We start from the raw sequence: 21,535 nt of genomic DNA on the forward strand, positions 1-21,535 counted from the left end.
GAAGGCTATGACGACATGTTTTTGTCCCGATTCGTTTAGATTCCTATTTTTTGGGTGCTGATTTGATTTAAATTGCGATACTCATGCGATACTGCTGAATTTTGTAGAGTGAAAACAAACAACAACAAAAAAGTATTATTGTACAATTATTTTTCTTAATGTAAATTAGGAAAAAGCAACACAGTAGCCAGACCATCATTCTGCTGCTATAACGCCCAAGAACACAAGTAAAAAGATCAATAAAAACAATTAAAATGACAAAAATGAATTATAACCAATGTATTATTTTATTTCTTTGAAAAAAAAAGATTTTATAACAAAAAGAAAAAAAAAAAAATTTAAATTGTGAAGCAAAAAATCCCGATAATCAATTTTTGATTAGATTTTCCCATCCCTAATGGACACACTCGACTTATTCAAGTAATTTGCAGAGCAATGACAGAACTGATAGAAAAAAAGCTTTATTTGTACTGACTGTGGATCACTTCAGACATAAAGATAGTAACAGATAGCAGTAGACAAATATCTTTTATCAGAATGAGGAAGAGCCTACCTCTCTTGTGGTGTGTATATATATATATATATATATATATATATATATTCAGCTTTCATATAAAATTAGCAGCAAATAGAAAAAGTTGATAGGATCTTGCTGACCCTTAATTACACCAAGTGGTTAAAAAAATTATTTATTGAATGTAAAAAGTTGATGCTAGACTGATATAATGAATGGAGGTATTTATGTATAATCATGCAATGGTAATGCCATTTTTCACAAAAGCTTGTAACAGTGATGCCACAAAGCAAATGTCAGTGTGTCAATGTATTAAGTGTAATCTTGGTAAGATGATGTTAAAATGAGAAAATAATGAAGAAGATGACTGTTTAGATGAGTTGTCATGGAACCAAAACATTAGTGATTGATTCATGGTTCAGAAACGTTTTCGTGGTTCATTATCTTATGAGAGAAATACATCTTGTCTAAAATTGTAGATATGGATTCAAAAGTTTAAACTTTCAAAATGAGTTTTTAAATGGTTTTAGTGTGTTTTATGTACTTTCTTTCATAATACAAGAAGATGAATATCCCTAACTGTTTGTGAGCAGTGTATATTGTGAATAGAAACTTATAAATCACTTGTTGGTCATAAGAAATGAAGACAAATATAATTTAAGAAAAGTTTTTTTTTTGTTTGTTTTTTTAAACTGATGAATCTGGGATATTTACCGTTCATCAAAATAAGACAATCCCGCCCTGCTTGTCGTGTTTCCTCAACCACACACTCGCCGAGACAGATAGTCCATGTTGGCATTTACACCTCTCGTGTTGTCGTCAGATGGTTTCCCCTTTCATCACAAATCCAGGTTAAACTTTTGGCTTCCGTTTTGTTCAACTGGTTACGGTGCGATAGTAAACCCAGACTGTGGTTTCTTGACGACAAAAAGTCTTTTCAGTTCCGTACTGAAAATGGTACAAACAGTACCTGTGATCCACCTGTGTGCCTCCTCCACCTCTTTTCTTTTTCTCAACAAGCCACGCCCCTTCCGGGACCTCACCTGAGCTTTCAAAACGCTAACATGCATTAAAAAAGCTAACATGAAATCATAATAGTGCACGAAATTTAGAGTAAAACCACCCCTTAACCAGAGCAGGGCTACTTTTTTGTTAGCTTTAATACAGCTGAAATATAATGAAATAGAAGACAGAAATGTGATTATAGATGACATTTTTTTAAGGGTAAACTTTACATGTGACACCTACTCACGCAGGGGAAATCGATTAATTATTCTAAATCAAAGGGACGTAGAATAAGTCATCATATTTTTTAGGGTTTCTAGGGGGTTAAAAACGGTTTTGGTAACCTAACACTGAAGCAAATTAAAAATGAATTTTAAAAAAAGAAAAAAAAAAAGCCACAAGTAAAACAAATAGCTAAAACATTAGCAAGTGTAACATTTTCTTTCCATTAACTCACTTTCTGCTGTATGATCATGAGGGCTTTGTTTACTTATATGGAAAAACACGAAAAAACAAACAATAAACATTCAAATCTATTAATTGTACCAACAACTTTTAGCAATTACAAGGTATTATATTTGAAGTCAGCTTTGTTATGATTGTGTCAAAACACAGTTAAAGTAGTTCAGCTGTTAGTTAGGATGTTCTAACTTGTGAAAAACATTTTTTAATGTCGAATTAATGGTCAAACAGTTCAAGTTTCTTTGCTAATGGTAGCTTCTGGATTTGGTTTTGTACGGCATTCAATAAATAATGCTGCAGTCCATGGTCTAAAGTCTAAAGTTTGGATTTGTTTCAGCTGTTTTAACTCAAAACTCCTAAAATATAAAACAACATCATTATTGTTTTGGCATTCAACAATGATAAGCTCTAAAACTTCCCTAAATGATCATAAAACCTGACAGATACTTCCTAAATACTGGTAAGAAATCTCATTATTAGAATGATTTTAAAATTGGGATTATTTTAATATTAACAATTTCTTGAAAGTCATCACAATTGTCTCACATTATGAACGCTATTTTAAGATTCAGAAACAAGATAAACACTTTCTTACTTTACAACTTAATTAAAAAAAATTATTCTCACACTTCTAAAATATGTTGTTTTATATCATATCTTTAAAACACTTGTCATTTATCTTAACCACTCTATCTGATGACCATTTTTCATGACATATAAACTTAGACGAAACTTGCCATTAGTGATGAGGGAAGTAAAGAGGATAATAGTTATCTAGCTATCTTGCTTTCATGCCTGCTGTCGCCAAACAAGTTTGACAGGACTTTTTCAGTGTGGCTGTCATTTGAATGCAAGCTGGGCAACACATTGGAGGAGCTGTCTGAACTTTGCACATCCTGGTACAGTATTTCTAAGATTCTCCTCCCTGCTTGCCTAGTTAATTTACTCAACACTAAAATAACTTTCATGCACTGTCAACTAAACCAACTACAGAGACATAATGTGTGTGAAGACTGAACGCGACATGCTTTTTGTTTTCTAGATATGGATTCAGGAGCTAAACAAGCATTATTACAAGCATAAATGATGACCAGGTGAAGAATTCAAACGTCAAAATTATTCAAATCTGCAACAAAGTATTCATATCCAACCAGATGATGTGAAGAAGCTGTTATTTGAGATGCTGCCTGGAGGCACTATTGAGGATTTTTTTTTCTACAGTGTCAATTTACAGTATGCAAACTGTTGAGTTTCATGTGTGACAAACAAAGCTTGAGTGATACTTCTTGTCCTAAGTCTGTGACTTGGAACATGAATCACTGCTGTGAGCAAATTACTTTTTAGAATTTAGTGGCGAGTGAGCTAAGGGAAGACACAATATTTCCTCACACCGTCATAAGGTAAAGAAGGACACAGTACTGCCTCAGGGATGGGTTGTGCCCATCCTGTGAATGCCATTATTTATAAGTAGCTCTTGTTAATGTAGTAGAAAAAAAAAACAAAACAAGACAATGGTCTTTATCTGTAACTAACAATCTGTTACAACCGCTTACTGGCTGACCTTTTGTTTCAGTATAATGTGTAGACTAATGTCACTGATTAGTTTATGTGAAAAAAAAACTGTAATAAAATTGTTACAGTATCTAATCATAATCTTTTCATTTTATTTTTTTAACAAACCAGTTAAAAACATGAAATTTTCTTATTTATTTATATTTATTTATTATTATTTAATAACTGGATTATGACTTGGCCAGTGATTGAAGGTTTGCTTTGCACCATAGACTGTCTAACAGCGCCCTCTAATGGAGATTTGGATTCCTGTCATATACACACGTCATCATTCAGCGACAATATAGACTTCCACAACCCTGAAGGCAAGCTTTCATTTTTCTGTGCGCAGAAATAATTTAAAGAATACTTGAACTCTGTGTACGATTAACTTCTATGACCAAGTTCCGGGTTTTGAATATTTACGAAGAACACATTACATAAAAAGTCACTGGATTTCACTTAGTGATCATCGTAAACACAGGTTCGTGGTGAACTCTGATGTCCAGGTATGCCCAAACTCTTTGATATAAAGTTTCCAGGTGAATGTAAGACTCTTCCCGAAGGCTTCTGGTCAGCAATAGACGTGTGGATAAAGAAACCTCATGTGGTCAACAAGCGTCTTTGCGGCGTTAAAGAGACAGACAGTCGAGATGTGGACACAGAAGATCTAGTGTTACTACTGGAGGATTATGAACTGTTCCAGGATGTTATGTGTTTCCTCTCCAGCGGGGTTTTGCTTGCACAGACACATGGACAGGACAAGCCATGGTCATTTAGCGTGAGAACTATTATTCCTAAAGTAAAAGGTTATGGAACAAACCTGCAAAAGGAAGCCATACTGAAAGGTAAGAGCTAGTCTTTTCCTAAAGTCTGTATCAGCTTTGTGCTCTTGTAATGTTTTCCTTTCCAACTGCAGACTTTAACAGGCAGCAAGTGACTTTTCTGCCATTTGAGGATAATGCAGAGGGCAAAGTGTCTTTTAAGAAGGGAAACATTTATAAGATACAGCTCTGCAGTGATGGCTGCGAAGAATGGTGAGTCTGAATATCTCCCTTAGAATAAAATAAATATCAAAATAGTGCATGGTTTAATGAAACACAAACACTTGGTCAGTAACAGAGATACTTACAAATATAGAAACAGGCTTTCACTTTCATATGCAGAAAAAAGTACATAATGATTAAATATTGGTATTATTTCATGTAAAAAAAAAAAAACATACTGGAGACTCCTATTTAATTTGGATATTTGCTTTTATTTTACACCATGTTTTAATTTACAATACAACAAAATGTTTCACATGGTTAAACCATTTAGGTTCATTTAATGGTCTATCTAACTTAAAGGCAGATATGCCTGACAGACTATTATAAAATCTGAACTCACTTCAGGATTGTCTTTATGACCCCGCTGTCAAGCAGAAAAGAATGTCAAGCAGCATTAATGTGGTTTGTTGTCTGTAGCACTGACACACGCAATACTTTTTGTCTTTGGGATTAATTATAAGTGCATTTTACAGTACATTTGTGGTCAAAGGTAAAAAAGAGGAGCATGATAAGATCCTTCTGCATTTTCAAAGTATTGGTTACACGCATTTGAATGACATACGGTATATTTTGATTTAATGGATTAAAAAGAATAAAGAAACCATGAAAATAACAGCTCCCGGCATATTAATTTGTATATGGATGCATGCTAATTATCGTTTACTGTAAGATGTTTTGGTTTGCTACAGGAAAAGCATAGATGGGATAATTTGTTAAATTATACTATAATTTTCCATGTTTTCTGGTTCATCTTCAATGTATTATCACCTTACATTTCCTCCAAAGCCCAAAAAAGAAGGTAAACGGATGCTCAAGTATTTTCATACTTTATTAAGTAAATCAAGTTTTCTCAAAACTTCTGCTTGCAAGACTTTTATTCAGCAACCTGACCACTAAAACGTCATTAGTACTGAGTATTCTTGTGCTGTGAAATTCTCCGGGCAGTGCCCCTCAGCTTCAGTATCCAATGCACTCATTTTTGCACCCCAAGGAAGAAGTCCTGCTTATTGTAGGCTGGAAATGTACAGCTACCTAGAAAGAACTGTGAGGAATGAATGAAAGAGGAAGCTTGCACAAGCCACAAAATGTCAGCTTGGGGAAAACAGCTTCCCAGGCAGAGGGAGCAGCTTTGGCAGCTGAATGCTATTTCCAGGCTCTGCTGAGTGAGCATGTGGTAACTTGCTTTTCATCGAGGGTTAAGTAGGTACGCAGGTGATGGCAGCCAGTGGCATTCAGACCAATCACCAGTCACCATTGGCTGCTCACCTACTTGAGTCCTTGACCCCGTACAGGTTGATGGCAGCTGGCTACTGATCTAGCTTATAATAAGGCAACGCTGGTGACTCACAGCAGACAGTCGAAAGTATTTCTGCAACCTGAGAAGTAATTTAAAAGAAAAACTCATTGGATGGTTTGTGGTCTTGGCTGGGTGTTATCATGACTAATACTCCTAGATAGTCCTCTGGTCATTAACCTTTATATGGTGGCGACAACGCAAATCATCTATTGCCATGGTTACTCACATGTTAAAGCCAACTGCATTAGCTGCTGTATTAGCTTGTGTACTCGGGTTGTTACTTCAGTCTGTGGCTCCCAACATCGTGGGACTTCCTGGAAAATTTAAAAGGTTAAGAAAACTCTTTTTATTTCACCTGGTAATGTCTGTCTTGTGGATATCTGTTTTAGTGGGTGCATATTTTTTGTGCTCAGTAACCTTGTTTTTGGCCTTTTAACATGGCATATATGTTACATCTGCACCAGACTTAAAAGCAAGCACAATTGCAGCTGATTCTGCTTTGACTTCAGGGCTTTGGAGCTGCATTTGCTGACTCTGGATGCGTGGTTCTCTGACGGCGTTGCCTATCCTAAGCTGCCCTGGCTCTCCTCAGACCTACTACCTAAACTGATACGCTGGGCCACCGAGTGCAAGAGCAGCGAGTTCAGAAGCACTCTGTCTCTGCTGCCGGTGGAGAAGTACAGCTTCATGTACCAGCAGCTGAAGGAGAAGTACAAGGCCATGGTGAAGGTAAAGAGAGCTGGTACTCTTAGAATATCTGATGTTTTTATTCACTGAATGGTCTGATGTGTTATGTTTTTATCTTTTTATCACCATTTCCAGGTTTGGCCTGAAGTCACAGATCCTGAGAAATTTGTGTATGAAGATGTTGCTATTGCTACATATCTCCTGGTGGGTTCACACCTGATTGTTAATATTTATGTAATCATAAAATAAATGGTCTGATGTGTTCAGTTTAGCTTTTTTTTCTGCCTAAATCAGAGACCGTAGTCTGTTAATGTTATATGTTGCAAATACAGTTGTGCTCATATTTCTTCATACCCTTTCATTAAAGAAGGAAAATAAAACGGCTGCCTGTAAAATAAGCTGAAATTGACTAAAGTAATAATAAATAAAAATTTTATGAAAATCATTACATTATTTTCTAATTCTGGTTCAATAGAATTTTTTTTAAAAAGCAAACAAATAAGATAATTTATTACATATTACATCTCTCATAAACTGATATTTTGTCGAACAATCCTTTAATGTTTCCGCTCCAGTCAGGTGTTTTCTGTTCCTCTCAGTCAGACTTCTGCACCTGTTGACAGGTATTTTGTCCCACTGTTCAACAGAAAAGTGCTCTAATTTGTCCAGGACCAATTTGTTTGTATGTCTGTTTTTTTTTTTTTTCTTTCTTCAACTCGATTAAATGAAAAAAACTGTGTCTTATATTACTAAATTATATTTTTGCAAATTTTTAGTTATTGTTCCTTCTTTAAGTCAAGTTATTTGAGTGACTGTTGTAAATTCTGCCTTTTCTTTAATGAAAGGGTATGAATACATATGAGCACAATTGTATGTTCATATATACTGTGTGTGCGTGTGTGTTTGCGTCTGTGGAAATCATGTTATCTGTCACATGCTGTCCCATCATGCAACTAAAGCTTGGTCTATCAATCTGAATATGAATCCAGTGAATCAATACGTCATCTCGAGGCTGGTGAAAGGGTGTCAGCAGCGGTAGCAGCAGGTGTCACGCTGCGGCTGTAAATTGGATTTTACTGCTGTGATCGAAAGCTCTCTGACCTTACCGAATTGAATCTTTGTCACTGTGGCTGCAGGTGCTGTGGGCTGAGGAAAGAGCGGAGAAAGGTCTGACTGCCATGCAGTCCTTTGTGGACCTGGGTTGTGGAAATGGCCTCCTCGTTCACATACTGACCAATGAAGGGGTGAGTTAGGGCTGTTTTTTTTTTATTTTTTTTTTATCTAAACCTGTAGTACTGACTGAATCAGCAGGTCGCTGCATTTGACTCCTTGTCATGGGTGATTACAAGAGAAACTAAACTGTTAGAAGTGGCGGGTTGTAAATCCTTAAAGTGCTTGAAGAAGGTTCAGTTGTTTTCTATTCAGGCACTTAAGATAATGATGATCACAGCCTGGGGCCTCATATATCAGCTGTGAGTGTGCACACCAGTGTGTACTCTCTGTTGATAAATCTAGCCTGTTAAAAATAGGCAATAACCAAAAGGCATGTTCTTTCTAAGGTCATGTTTAATCAGAGTAGTAGTGTTAGACAGATAACACTCACATTGTATGTTTATGAAGACTCTGCAGAACCCAGTCAGGCTCCAGGTGAAGGTTGGTTTAGACCAGGGCTACCCAGTTAGGTCTCAGTCCTGCAGGTTTTCAAGGTTTTTCTGCCCAAACACACCTCAACTTAAATGGATCCAACAGGCCATGAAGTTATGCGCGACTTGAGTCAGGTGTGTTGGAGCAGGGATATATTGAAAACCTGCAGGACTGCTGTTCTTGTGGGATCAAATTGAGTTTCCCTTTAGGCTCTAGACTGAGGTTAGAGTCACTTTAGACTATATGTAGAACTGTGCACACTTGCAGAGAAGAAATGCTTTTGGAGGAAGACTGAGTTTGAAAGAACGTCTGTAGTACTTCGCCAAAACTGTTTTCCTGCTGTAGCATAAAAAGCAACAGAAGCTTAATGGATTTATCAATCCCTGATGGTTTTATGAAGATTTTCCACTACAGCCACAAACCTAAGTAGATGATAAATAGATGAATCCCTATGACTTTTTATTTTCACCTTTTCACACAACTGAAGGGGGAGTTTTTTTGTTTTTTTTTTTAAAAAAAAAATCAATTTATTTTCCAGATTCATTTACGTTTTCCTGATTCAGCACAATTTTTTTGTTGCAAAATTATAAACCTAGTCCCTAAAATCAAAGATGTCAAACACACAGCCTGTTCAAACAAGGAACATACTATTAAACAAAGGAGGATTAATCAATACATATTTGCGCTATGAACATAAAATGGGTTCGAGATGTATGACTGAAAGACTGGCTATTTATGTTCAGTGTGTAATTGATCTTTATTAGTGTATTAATTAAAGCTAAAAGGAGCTGAGTGAAAGGTTTACATCATGGGTAGGTCTAATAAGCACAAGCTTTAGCCTGCACCTTCTTCCTTCTGTTTTTTTTTTTTTTAACTTTATTTTATTTTTTTTTTGTGTTCATTGTTAAATATGTGGAAATAGCATATGTGCTTTGGTTGATGTTTAATTTAACCGAACAAACAAACAAAGAAAGATTAAAACATTCGCTCAAAAACAACATTGAATCAAACTACCTTTGGTAAAACATGGAAACCTTAAAGATGTGCCGTCAACCTCCAAATTTTCGCCAGAAGGCTAATAGACCTGTTTAAACCTGGTTAAAGTCCAGGTGAGCAGACTTGTGCCTCTGAGTATTTAAAATCATCTCCACTGTGACGCTTAAAAAACCAATCCCACACAAGGACGAGGGTAATTGAAATTACACACAGTGGTCAGAGTGTGAACGCAGCCAAGCGTGATTAGCGACTGACCGTTACGCCAACTTGTGTTGCAGCACCCAGGAAAGGGCATTGACGTGCGCAGGAGGAGGATCTGGGACATGTACGGCCCTCACACTCTGCTTGAGGTTGGTCAGCTGTGATTGAAAAGAGGAGATGAATTCAGACTTTGTTGTAGTTAAAGTTATGCTGTCTTTTCAAACCACACAGGGAAATAAATTCAAGAAACATACATTAATTTGATCATATAACGTTCATCTTAGTTTATTAAGCTGTCGTAGGAATATGAGCCCTGAAATTTAAAGATTATTTTCCATTTATCATTTAATCGATTCTTGACAATCTTTCAAAAACCGGGCAAATTTTGCATTCTTAATTAAATCTTGTAAATATATTGAAAGCACCTGAAGTGCCCTTAAAAGAGATTTTTTTTAATAAAAATTTATTTGCTAATTTCAAAGCAAGCAGATCTTTTAGGAAGCTGCTCCTTTAAAGATTTAAATACTTAAAAAAAAAAAAAAAAAAAAAGATTTAAATACTGGGATGAATAATAAATAAATGGATGAATAAATAAAAAGCAACAAAATTAAGTGAGTTGTTTTCTTTTTTCTAAAATAAATATTTAAATTGGTTCAGAAACTTAATTAAAACTCATTAATTAATTAAAATTACATGAGTAGAAAATTGTCAATTGCAGGCTTAGACTGAGCCTTTGTGTATTTTTCTTTTTTTTTTGTGAGCAGACGGCTTTTAAAGATGTGAATTTATGGGGGAAAAAATGCCTTGTGGCATTAGAAAAGTAATATTTTTAAACTGACACTACATAAAGCAGACGTCTGTATGCTTTAGAGACTCTTGCCTGAATACTTGCTCCAAGCTTTCCAAAGGCAAACCTGCTTCCATGCTGGAGTGTCATGCTGAGTTCTGACAAATTCATTTGCACATTTCCCAGGAAGTCTGCCCTGAAAACACAACGCTTCCCTGTGTGCTTCATGGCCTCAGTCGCTCGTTTGACAACAAGCTGCTGGCTGCTTCCATCTCAAGTCATCTATTATTGACAGATTTTTGTGAGTGAATGTGGCAGGCCAATATTTGTGGACCCTTAGGGCTGCCGTACTCTGGACTGCACTTTCATTTGGAAGGTCTCCCAACCTCACAAGTTTTAGTGTTCTTTGCTCGCATGATTTCTGACACTCTTGTGACTTCTTTGGATCAATTCTAAGCTAAAACAGCTTTGATTTTATTACCACGTTGTTGAGAAAAATTCAGAAAGAACACACAAAAAAAGTCTGTTGAATTAAACAACTTGATAAAGTCGACCTCATTCCTCGCTTTGTGATGCATTAGGGGTTTTAGAGGATGAAAAAAAAATAAAAAATTTCCGCTGAGTTATTCTGAATAAAATCATGCCAATTTACAAATTCCATGCTCTGAAAAGCTCCTCTGCTTTTTGGGTCTTTGCTATTTTAGGAAAAGGCAATTACTCCCAGTGAGAGCTTTTTATTCCCGGGTACAGACTGGCTGATTGGGAACCACTCGGACGAGCTCACACCATGGATCCCTGTTATAGCCGCCAGGTTAGTCATCAGGAAAAACAATCACACTCGGCAGCTCAAGTGGCAGCTGATCTCTTATGTTTGGAATAACATTATGGGCAGGAGATGATAAGTGATGTGAATGTGTCTGGGTGTGTTTTTTTTTTTTTCCCCCTTGAGTGTCTGCATATAAATGTGTCAGTGTAAAAACAACCACCAGATGGCGATGTTAAGCCTGACTCTTATAAATCTGCTTTACCCTGTTCCTGATTAAAGGTTATAACTTGAAATAATTGCCTTGTTGTTTGCTGTCTGAGTTTCAAAGTTTACTAAAGGGTAAAACAATTCAGAGCTCATTATTCGCGGCATTTTTACAAAATGGGTAAAAAGTTGTTTTTTTTCTTTTCAAATTGCAGGTCATCTTATTCCTGCCGTTACTTTGTGCTACCCTGCTGTTTCTTTGACTTCTATGGAAAATACCAGAGACGCCAATGTAAGAAATCTCAGTATAAGGAATACATCGACTTCATCAGGGAGGTCAGCCAAGTCTGTGGCTTCAACACAGAAGAAGACTGCTTGAGGATACCATCAACTAAACGGGTAGGTTTAAAAAGACTAGAAGAAGCAGATGTGAGCACCTCTTATAAAAGCAGAGCTTTTGGCAGTTTTGTGGTCTGGTGCGCGAAAGGTGTGTGGTATCAGCAATAACCTAAGAGAAAAACACAGTTGCTGCTCATCACTCTGGAAAAGTCAGTCATAGTTCAGTTAGAAAGATGCACCTTGGGTTTGATCAGGAAAAAGAGCAAAATAACAAAAACAAAGAACAAAGAGGTACATTTCAGACTCCACAGGCCTCAGTCGGTATGTAAAATGTTAGTTTGTGTCAGAGCAAAAATCTCCATATATAAGGCTTGGTTCCCTTTTTTCTATTACATAAACTTGCTAGCACCTGTCAAGCATGATCTAGGATAAGATGTGGATACAGACTTGCAGCCGTCACGTTATCCATGAACTACTGTGCAAATAAAAGTATTCTGGAGTCAGATGTGAAGCCATTTGTCTGACAGGTGAAACTTGGCTGAAATTGGATCGTGCAACAAGACAATGACCCCAAACCCAGCAACAAAGAAGATAGGAAAGAGTGGAAGCGTTGCAGGGAAGCAAAGTTCAGATCTCAACCTGACTGAAATTCTGTTTACACCTTGACGAACTGAAAGAATGTTGCAAAGAAGAGTACGAAAAAGGAACCATATTGCTCCTAGATTACATGACACTAATATACAGAAAATACTCTTACAGAAAACAATTCTTCAAACTGAAATTGTTTCTGTGTATACACTAGATCATGGCATATATGTCATTGTTTTCACACAGTACGTCTACATTTTGGTTTATTTTTTGATAAACAGGTGAAAGAGTTTAAAATCTCATGTGCTGTTGTGTATTTGAGGTTGCATTTACCTGATTTTAAGGCATAATAACGACCAGATTATCAGCTCAGGTAAAAAAATAAAATAAATTAATAAAATATCAGACCTGGTTAATTATGTACCTTCTCTTTCAGACTATGTGAACCAGTTCCATTCCTACGTCGCAGCGTAACCCGAAATTCCACATAAGTTGGATTTTTACCCTTAAATACCCACTGAATACCCACTAAGTAACTATCAATATACACGTATTATACATCATATTAATGGAAAAACAATACAGCCAATTGAAATGAAATAAATATACACGCACTGAGGTGTTACCACAGCCTCCACGTCACACGTCGTAAGAGCTCATATAGAACCTCCTGACTTCGAAACTTGCTTTATTTTTTTGTTTACGTTTATTTAATGAGCATCGTAAAGTCGAAACAATGTAAGTTAAGAACCACGCAACTCGAAGATCGCCTGTATAAGCCATTTAAAAAAAAAAAAAAAAAAAAAGCGCAGTGTTTAAAATGACTGGATTCCACATTTTCCGTGAAGGAATTTGGTTTTACTGTGACTGTACTGACTTGAAGTTAGTATTTAGCTTCATAAATAGTAAACAAATGATATATTCTTATGATGATAGAAAAAAAGACTCTATGCTTTAACATTCAAACATATTTTACAGATTTTATGTTTCAACATTTATTATCATATGCAAACACGATCAGTCTAAAATTGACCTGATGAATATAATTGTCTCTAATTGAATTAATTTAACTTGCTTTTCTTCATAGCATCAATTTAGGTCAAAAAGTTAATCATAGGATACTTTATGTGTGCAAAACTAAACAATTTTCTTTCGAGCAGTACTTTGTTTTTACAGTGACTCAGCTTATTTGGAACACAGACCAAGAGAAGGATCCTGACAAATAAACATGAAGCTATAAAACATGTTTGTCTGTCAGGAAGATCATGAAGAGAAAAAGCGAAAATCCCCAGGAAAGTAGATGAAATGAACTCTGCATCATGGGAGGTCTCTCAGCAACTTTCATCTATAACAGCATAACAAAGTGATGCTTTACTGTCATCCGAGCCAGTACTAAGTATATGTTTTCCCAAAAAGTAAAGTTTTAATCTTTTTCTGAAAGGTATAGTGGGCGTTTACCTCCTGCAAATGTTCACAATAACTGTATCCAAGGTTCATGCACAATGTTTGTTTTGGTCCTTTCTTCACATGGACTTTATTAAGTAGACAGACACAGATAAATCAAGTATTTATATCCCCCAGAGAGACATTTCCTCCATAACTAAAAGCTGTAGGACACATAAAAGTACCAGGGAGTTATTTACTTGGCTGATCTGTTGTAATAATTTAATCCAGCGATGGGAAGCTTTAAAAGGCTTTTGTTTAGTTTTTTCAGGTTGTTTTTCCACTGACTTATTGTCATGTGTGTTGTGTTTTTTTTGCCAGTATTGTTAGTTCTTGTTCTATTTTGGGTTCCTGGTTTGCAGTTTCAGCTCCCTGCAGCCTTGGGAGTCATGCTGACATCCAGTTCTTCCTCCTGCAGGTGTGTCTGGTGGGAAAGTCCAGGAGCTACGAGCTGGCCGACGAGGCCGAGTCGGAGCATCAAAGAGCTTGTTACATTCAGAGCCACCAGACATTTCCTGGGATCACAGTTCAAATGTCAGATGTCAGAAATGATGGGGACTGTTGCCATGGGAACGACTGCACCTCTGGGAGCACATGGGGAGTCGGGTTCCAGCCCAGAGAACAAGTTGAAACGGTTCGAAACTGCGCTGCTCTCCCGAGGGACTTTGTCGACAGAGTTGTCCTGCGGGTCGCCAACGTTCTTCTGGGAATGACCGGTGGAAGGGCCGGCAGTGACTGGAACCAAGGAGGTAAACCACATAATAGCAGCCACACAACAATAAAGATCGGAGAACAAAGTCTTGTTGACATTTTCTGACACCTGATGCAAAACAAGTATATCTATATCGTCACTAAACATATTTTTAGTTGCTTTGTGGGAGTCAGAAGATTCTTGATCTTGAAAAATGCAGTCTGATACCTCCACCATCATCCTATCTTTTCTCCCCGCCTCGCTTGTCACCACCCTGTCCCGTCTCAGCATCAGTCTTCTGCGGGGTTTGGAGACACAGAGTGATGCCACTTTGAACTCTGTATCTCACCCTGCGCTCGCCTCTTCCTGTGCCGAACAGTTCACACAAAGTTTTACTCGCGCACCACCCACGCGTCACCTTTTTTCAACGCCTCTGCACCCCATTGCTACAGACACACACACACACACACACACACACACACACACACACACACACACACACACACACACACACACACACACACACACAAAGATGAAGACTGCTATGATTAAAACAGAAAAATTCTCTGTCAGGGTGTCAGTGCTTAAATTAAACGGAGAGAAAAATGAGGGAGAGTGCATAAAGGGAGATTGGGACTATGGAGAGATGACTGGATGAATAATGCACCGCTGTCTATGATTTATGCATGAGTATGCATTTGTATTGAGGTATTCCACCAGTTATCTGTTGTGTAAGAACAAAGAGTAAATCCAGGAGAAGCAAGCCTTTGTTTAACAGACTTGGAAAGATCTCGGAGTCATCGAAAGGCCTTTGGGATTAAGTTTCTTTCCATTTTTAAGCATATTCAAAGACTACAAGCATTCAGTTTAGCTTCTGCTAAATTTGATTGATTATACGGCCTATTGTTGGTGTAAAGTTCAAATTCTGCTCTCCTTTTTATTGAATTTATTCATTGCATAAACAATATGAAGAGTCCATAGAGTGGCACCCATCCCGGCTGTTGTTTATGTTGTTTATACCATGTGATATCTGTGCAACAAACTTAGAATAAATCTCACAGATGTGCGAAGCTGCTTCCTGTAACTTTGAAGCGAGTTACTAATTCATGCACACTTCACTGCTGACCTGGCTCACAAAGTTATGCAAGCATGCTGAGAATAAAAAAAAAAAAAAAAAAAGGTATGCGCTGAACACGCTGTTCATGCTGCAACGCTCAACGTCAGCTTAGTGAGGTCTCAGATGCACAGAAAATACTTGGGAGACAAACTTATTGTAAAGAGAGAACAGCTTGCATGGAAGAGGCGGTGGATGAGAATTGGCTACGGTTTTGTTATTACCAAGGGAACACCTTTTTATCACACCTTTTTCCTTTTTAGACTTAACAATCCTCCAGAAAACCCTGCAGAAAAATGAGCTTTACACTTAAATAATAGGCACTGTTGGTTTTCTTTTATATTGAATTTAATTGTTTTCAGACAAAACTGTTTTAAATACTCCGACGTGTGGGTTTGCAGAAAATGCAGGTGATTTAGAAGATTTAGTTGTTCAGGTATGTACATGTAGAGCAGAGAAGGCAATCGCTGAAACCTTCATCACCAGACAGCAATTTAGATTTTTTCTATGCATGCATATCCATTATTCAGGGATGTACTGGCAACACTGGTGGCCCTGAAACATTGCCCATTGCTCATAGTTATATGCTCAACTGATGTGCCATCTCATTGGCCCATGAAGTGGTTCGATTTTGAGATGTACTGATTAGTGTTGTTTGCAAATGCACCATTTTGCAATTAATCTCCACACTGCATTCAGAAAAGGGAGACTTTAGCTAGCTTCAGTAGAAAAAGCAGTGAATCTTTAAAATGAAATCTGCTCAACCCATTTTTTTCCTCACCTGTTAATTTCACAAAAACTATGTGAGGATTTTGCACAGATTGGCTGCTTCAGTTTATGACCAAAAAATGTCCCCGACACAAGAAAAGAAATATTCTGGCTACGATTGGTTAGGGGAGGTGTGGGCATCTCTGGTCCTCGAGGGCCACAGTCCTGCAAATGTTCCTTGTTTCCCTGCTGCAACACACTTGACTCAAATCGATGGCTAATTAGCAGGCTGGTGCAGTGTAATGTCCAGCTCTGCACCAGTCTGCTAATAAGATCTGATGTGAGTCAGGTGTGTTGCAGCAGGGAAACAAGGAACACTTGCAGGACGTGAGTAAGGACAGATTACAATGGATTCTGATGGAATGTGCCTCAGTTAATTTCCTCTACAAAAAGTAGCAAAGTCATGAAGGGAAATGCCACTGAAATATCTCAGCTTCTTTTGGTATTTTAGAGCCGTTAATATAAGAAATATGTGATGGTGAATTAACAGTTCTTTGTTTGGGATATTATTGATGTCTAAGACACTGACAAAGGAAGAGTGAATATACTGGACTTACTATTCACTTTCACTATTGGGTGCATTAACCATCAGAATATTTAAACCGTTAAAAGGTACAAAGTATCGGTGGACAAAAATCTGTTTTGGGATAGAGGTTAAACCGTGTAAAAAAAAAAAAAAAAAAAAAAGAACAACCCAACCTACTGCTTGTGCAGCATCATCTCAGAAGAATAAGTGCTGTTAGGTTTTTGGAGAGCGACGTGTTAACTCATGCTCGCTACCAAAAGACCTTCACAAGGCCCTTTGTGGGAGTGACTCACATGTACACGTAGATACTACCATGACTCACACACTGCATAACAAAATTTTCTGGCTCCAGCATTCTCGTTTCAGATTACTTTCATTTGAGTAGATTAAACAGATTTAGCATCCATCCCTAATTTTAAATATTACATTTCCATAAAATCATTAAGCAATCATGCATTACAGCTATTTTCTGTTTAGCTAAAAGTTGTTTTGGTTAAGAAAAAAAACAAAAAACAAAAAACACACACATTCAGAGTTATTCTGGATTGATTTTAGCAGCGAAAACAATCTTCTGTGGTGTGTAATCAGTAGTTGGCCATCTTTTCTTCATGGGACATTTGAACTTAAGCAGCTCCATCAAGCTAGACCATTAACAATCGTGTGCACCTGGTCTAAGTCCAAGCTGAATCCACTGTGTCAATACCGTACCTCTCCCATTAATCCACATTAACATTGCAGGCAGTAAAGGGCAGCTCTAAACAGTGTATTGATATTATATTAAAGCCTGGAGCTCCTTGGCGTCTGAGCTGTAGGACGACGGTCTGCCCAGTTTTCCACTCTACGGCACAGGGTTGTGTTTGGTTTGGCTTATGTCTGAAGATGGGAGTGCGTTGCGTATTTCATGGATTAAATCAGCAATTTGACCAACTGTATTCATGTATTTGGGTGCAAAAAGTATGATAGTGTTTGTTAAGGCCTTTAAAGAAATTTTTATTAATGAGGATTTTTCTCAACAGATGGGGGGAAAAAAAGAAATCCTTCATAGCTGAGATTTGTGGCTTTACTGTAAAATGTTAAACTGAAGTGACCAGTAAAATACGGTTTCCTGATATCCAGTAATCTCAACAGAATCGTCTGTCTGCCTGAAGCGTCAACAGAGATTTGGAAAAGACGACTCTATTAACCCATCTCCAGATTAAGGTCAAATGTAGTTATGCAAGAGAAAAAAGACACGATATGGCAGAGGAAAGTAGGAGAAGATTGTCATTTGTGAAAACCAAAGGTCATCCCTGATTGAATTCTCTTTGGGATGAGAAAAGGGCATCGCTAGAAGAAAAACTCACGGAAAGGAGCTCGAAGTTGGAGTGATTATCTGTTTATAATCTGCTGAGCTTCAGAGCTTAAAACTTCTGTCAGCTTCAATATCCCTCTTTGTCCTTTTCTGAACTCCCTCTTAAAATTTGTGTCCCAGAATAAGCAGGACAGCAACAGCTCTCGCTCTGAAATAGCTGTTGGGAGAGGAAGCTGTGAAATACATGCTGGACGCTAAAATAGCATGTTGTTGCAGCTTTAATTGTGCGCGCTTCACAGCGTCGACAAACACTGTAAAGCAGAAATCGTTTTTGTTCTCCCTCTGTGAAATGGTCTACGTACCTGATTGATAGCGTTTCTCTGAGAGTGTTGCAGACAGAAGCAATGTCTGCTGCTCTCAGAACAGCTGGTAACATCGACTCAAGCCAGTCAGTTGCATCGGGTGCCGCTTTCTTAATCTGAAACAGCAGATAGGAAGAAATCCTGTGCATGCCTGGAGCCGTGTGTTAACATATTGATGACTGTAACATCAATAGACCTCCTCCTGACCTTTTGTCTCCAACCTTTCCCTCCCTCGTCTTCGTTGCTCATCAGGCAGCCTTTCTGTGAACGACGTCGCCGGGATGTTGGAGCAGGAAACCCTGCAACTCCTGAAGAAAGAGTGTGGAGGCCTTCAGACTCTACTAAAGAACAACCATCAAGTCTTTAGAGGTAACTTGATCACACAACTCTAACATTATGGATAGTTTTGCTCTTATAAATTTATGTATGACTCCATTTAAAATAGAAAAAGTATTTGACTGGCAGATGAAATTTACTTTATTTTGCCTTCTTAGGATTGTTTTTTTTAAAAAACCATTTCTGTGTTTTTTTGTCATCTGTAATAATTTTCAGTAAAAGTTTATTAATTAATATGATACTTTCCAGTGTAATTTACAGTTTTTTTTAAAAACACACCTACAGGTTTAAATAGCTTTCTCTCTAGGTGAAAGAAATGAATAGAAACCACAAAACAAAGGCAGGAGAAAGAATACCAACACTCACCCATGTGTGTCAAAGCACTGTTTTACTGTTCTATGATTACAATTTTAAAACCAGTTTCAACCTTAAACCAAACTAGTAACCGAACCATCTTCCATCATACTGCAAACCATAAACATGCCATTCCTGCTTTCAGTGCTCAGTATATAAATGCTTGTACACAAAAAAGTTTTAAAATTTACAGGAAAATGTAAAAAGCTGATGCTACAGCGATACTATGGATGTAGGACATTTAATGGGATGCCATGGTAAGTTTTGACCCAAACATTAGCCAAATGTGAGTAATGTTGGATGATTTCTGGGGTCAGTATACAGAGCTTGGCACATGTTGGCGCTCCGATGGGGGCTGCCCTCTCCAGAAACTAGACGTTGTAACATTGCAGGAGCGGATTGTCTCATGGAATAATGTGACCTGGAGCGCTTTGCTTTCCAGTTCTCCCTCTGTAAACACAGAGGACTCTGCTTTGTGCTACTTTTTCCTCCTCTTTAAACAGAAATTTGTAAGAGTAAGAGGTTGAAAACAGAAGCCAGAAAGAGAAAACGACATTACACAGCTTACAGTTAAAGGAGCTGAAGCTTTAGTTGCAAGCATTTGTGTGATTTGTACTTACTAAAGTAGGAACTTCCTTTTTTTTTTTTATTTTTTTATTTTTTTTTTAAACATGTATTGGAGTATTTAATGTTGTTATGATGGTACTTGTGTGAAGCATTTCTCCCACTTTGGTCCAGAAGTTAAATCTTCACCTAATTCTGGAAAAAGGATAATAATGTGACAATATTCTTTTGTCCCGATACGATTCAATTCTTATTTTTTGGGTGCCAATTGGATTTAAATTGCAATTCTCACAATTCTTGATATTGCTGATTTTTGTAGATTAAAAACAAAAAAATGGAGAAAACTTCTTTTTTTGCTCGTCATTTTTCTTGATTTCAATTAGGAAAAAACAACACGGTAGCCAGACCATCATTCTGCTGCTATAAAACCCAAGAAGACAAGTAAAAAAAAAATTAAAATGGATAATTTTTATTTATTTGAACAAAAAAAAAATATTGATTTTAAAATTGCAAAAAATCCCGATTTTCGATTTTGTGATTTTCCCATCCCTAATAATTAAACCACTGCAGATCAGCAATAACAAGGTGTTCCCTCAACTTTTAGCTCAGATTAGGGTTTAGGTTATATTTTTGTGGTTTTAAACCTTTTCCAAACGTCCAGTTTCTGTAGCCAAATTAGCTACACTGTGCTATTCTCCTCGCTAAAGACTTTCTCATGGTTTCCCAGCAAAAATGAGGCAGGCAGTGGGTTCTGGGGAGCAGTCATTTTACTGGTCATATTATAAGATAGTGACATAGCAACCGTAAGGAAGCGCCAGCGGCTCGTTTTAATGCAATTTGTGAAAACAGATTTTCTGGATCGTTACCTGGACTGAAAAGTTTAGATTAACTCAAACTACTTTTTAATTTAAAAGGCAAGGATTTGTCATTTTCTTTAAACTGCTCTTAAAGTTTGCAATAAAGACTATAATATTGTGTGCCCTGATCTTATCTGGCTAAAGAATTATTTTTAATCCTTTTAGCATTGAAGCTACTTTGTTGGATTTTGTCTTAGAGATGCAGAAGGCAGTTTTGTTTTTTTTTTTGCATGTGGGATCCTGGATTTGCTCTGAAATTCTGTTGGAAACTTATGTATTTGAAACTTTTGTGAGAACTTGAAAGATTTTATAGCTTCTGTGTTTTGCTTTGTTTCAGTGGAAGGAGGGAGAGTGTACATAAGAGACTGGCGGGAGAGGACGTCCTCCTGTTCCAGTAAGCAGAGGAAGCCCATTGCCCCATGTGCTCTAAAAACTCGTGCCTGCTGGTTTCACGCCCACCACCCTCAGGGTTGCCCCCTGCAGGCACAAAACTGTGCTTTTGCCCACGGACCAGAGGATCTGCGACCCTCCACCAGACCTCTGAAGAAAATAAAGCCCTATGCGTTTTGACTGTCCCATCCCTCAGTTATTTCATATGGTTGCATCCATGTAGCCGATTTTCAGATTGAGTCAGAAGTTTCGCTGCTGGATCTTGCTGAGACTTCTGATCTTTTTGTTTTGCAAAATTCAATTTATTTTAAGAGGATTTCTCTGTTCTACCCCTGTGTATTAAACAGATGAAGATTTATAATGTTTAAAAATTGTGGATCATAAGATGTTTATATTGTGTTCATTTAAAGACCGTCTTAATTCTCTTATAGACTTTTTTTTTTTTTCCTACCTAGCACTCATAGTATCGTTCAACTTTTTCATCCTCGACATAAAAGCTTTAAAAGGGTTCTGCGCTGTTTTGGTATTCACATCTGTGCTCCACTTAGATATTTGATTCACCTCAGTACTTTGAGGTTCACAGGCAGGGCGACAGATAAAGGCTGTTCCACGCTGGAACAAAGTAAATGTTAGCGCTATGAATTATTTGTTGGTAGGAGTTGAAGGGTGAACCGTGTGTCGTCCCCTTCTCGATAGGTGCTCGCTGCTGTGTGTCTCCAACACAGTTTGCCATCAGTGTGCGGCTTAAA

At 37.4% G+C, this 21,535-nt stretch overlaps 1 protein-coding gene across 1 annotated transcript; it reads left to right on the top strand.

Annotated features, from left to right (window-relative positions):
• Positions 1-4,043: 4,043 nt before the first annotated feature.
• Positions 4,044-20,966, top strand: trmt44 (tRNA methyltransferase 44 homolog; the record flags this gene model as incomplete). Its single annotated transcript, XM_079257967.1, has 11 exons — positions 4,044-4,380; positions 4,452-4,569; positions 6,388-6,607; positions 6,701-6,769; positions 7,702-7,809; positions 9,484-9,555; positions 10,898-11,004; positions 11,379-11,562; positions 13,952-14,282; positions 18,538-18,654; positions 20,734-20,966. The coding sequence occupies 11 exons, from the start codon at positions 4,044-4,046 to the stop codon at positions 20,964-20,966; spliced, it is 1,896 nt and encodes a 631-aa protein (XP_079114093.1).
• Between the last annotated feature and the right edge of the window lie 569 nt (positions 20,967-21,535).

Source organism: Telmatherina bonti (genome assembly GCF_933228915.1).
Source record: "Telmatherina bonti genome assembly, chromosome: 18".
Taxonomy (NCBI): Eukaryota; Metazoa; Chordata; class Actinopteri; order Atheriniformes; family Telmatherinidae; genus Telmatherina; species Telmatherina bonti.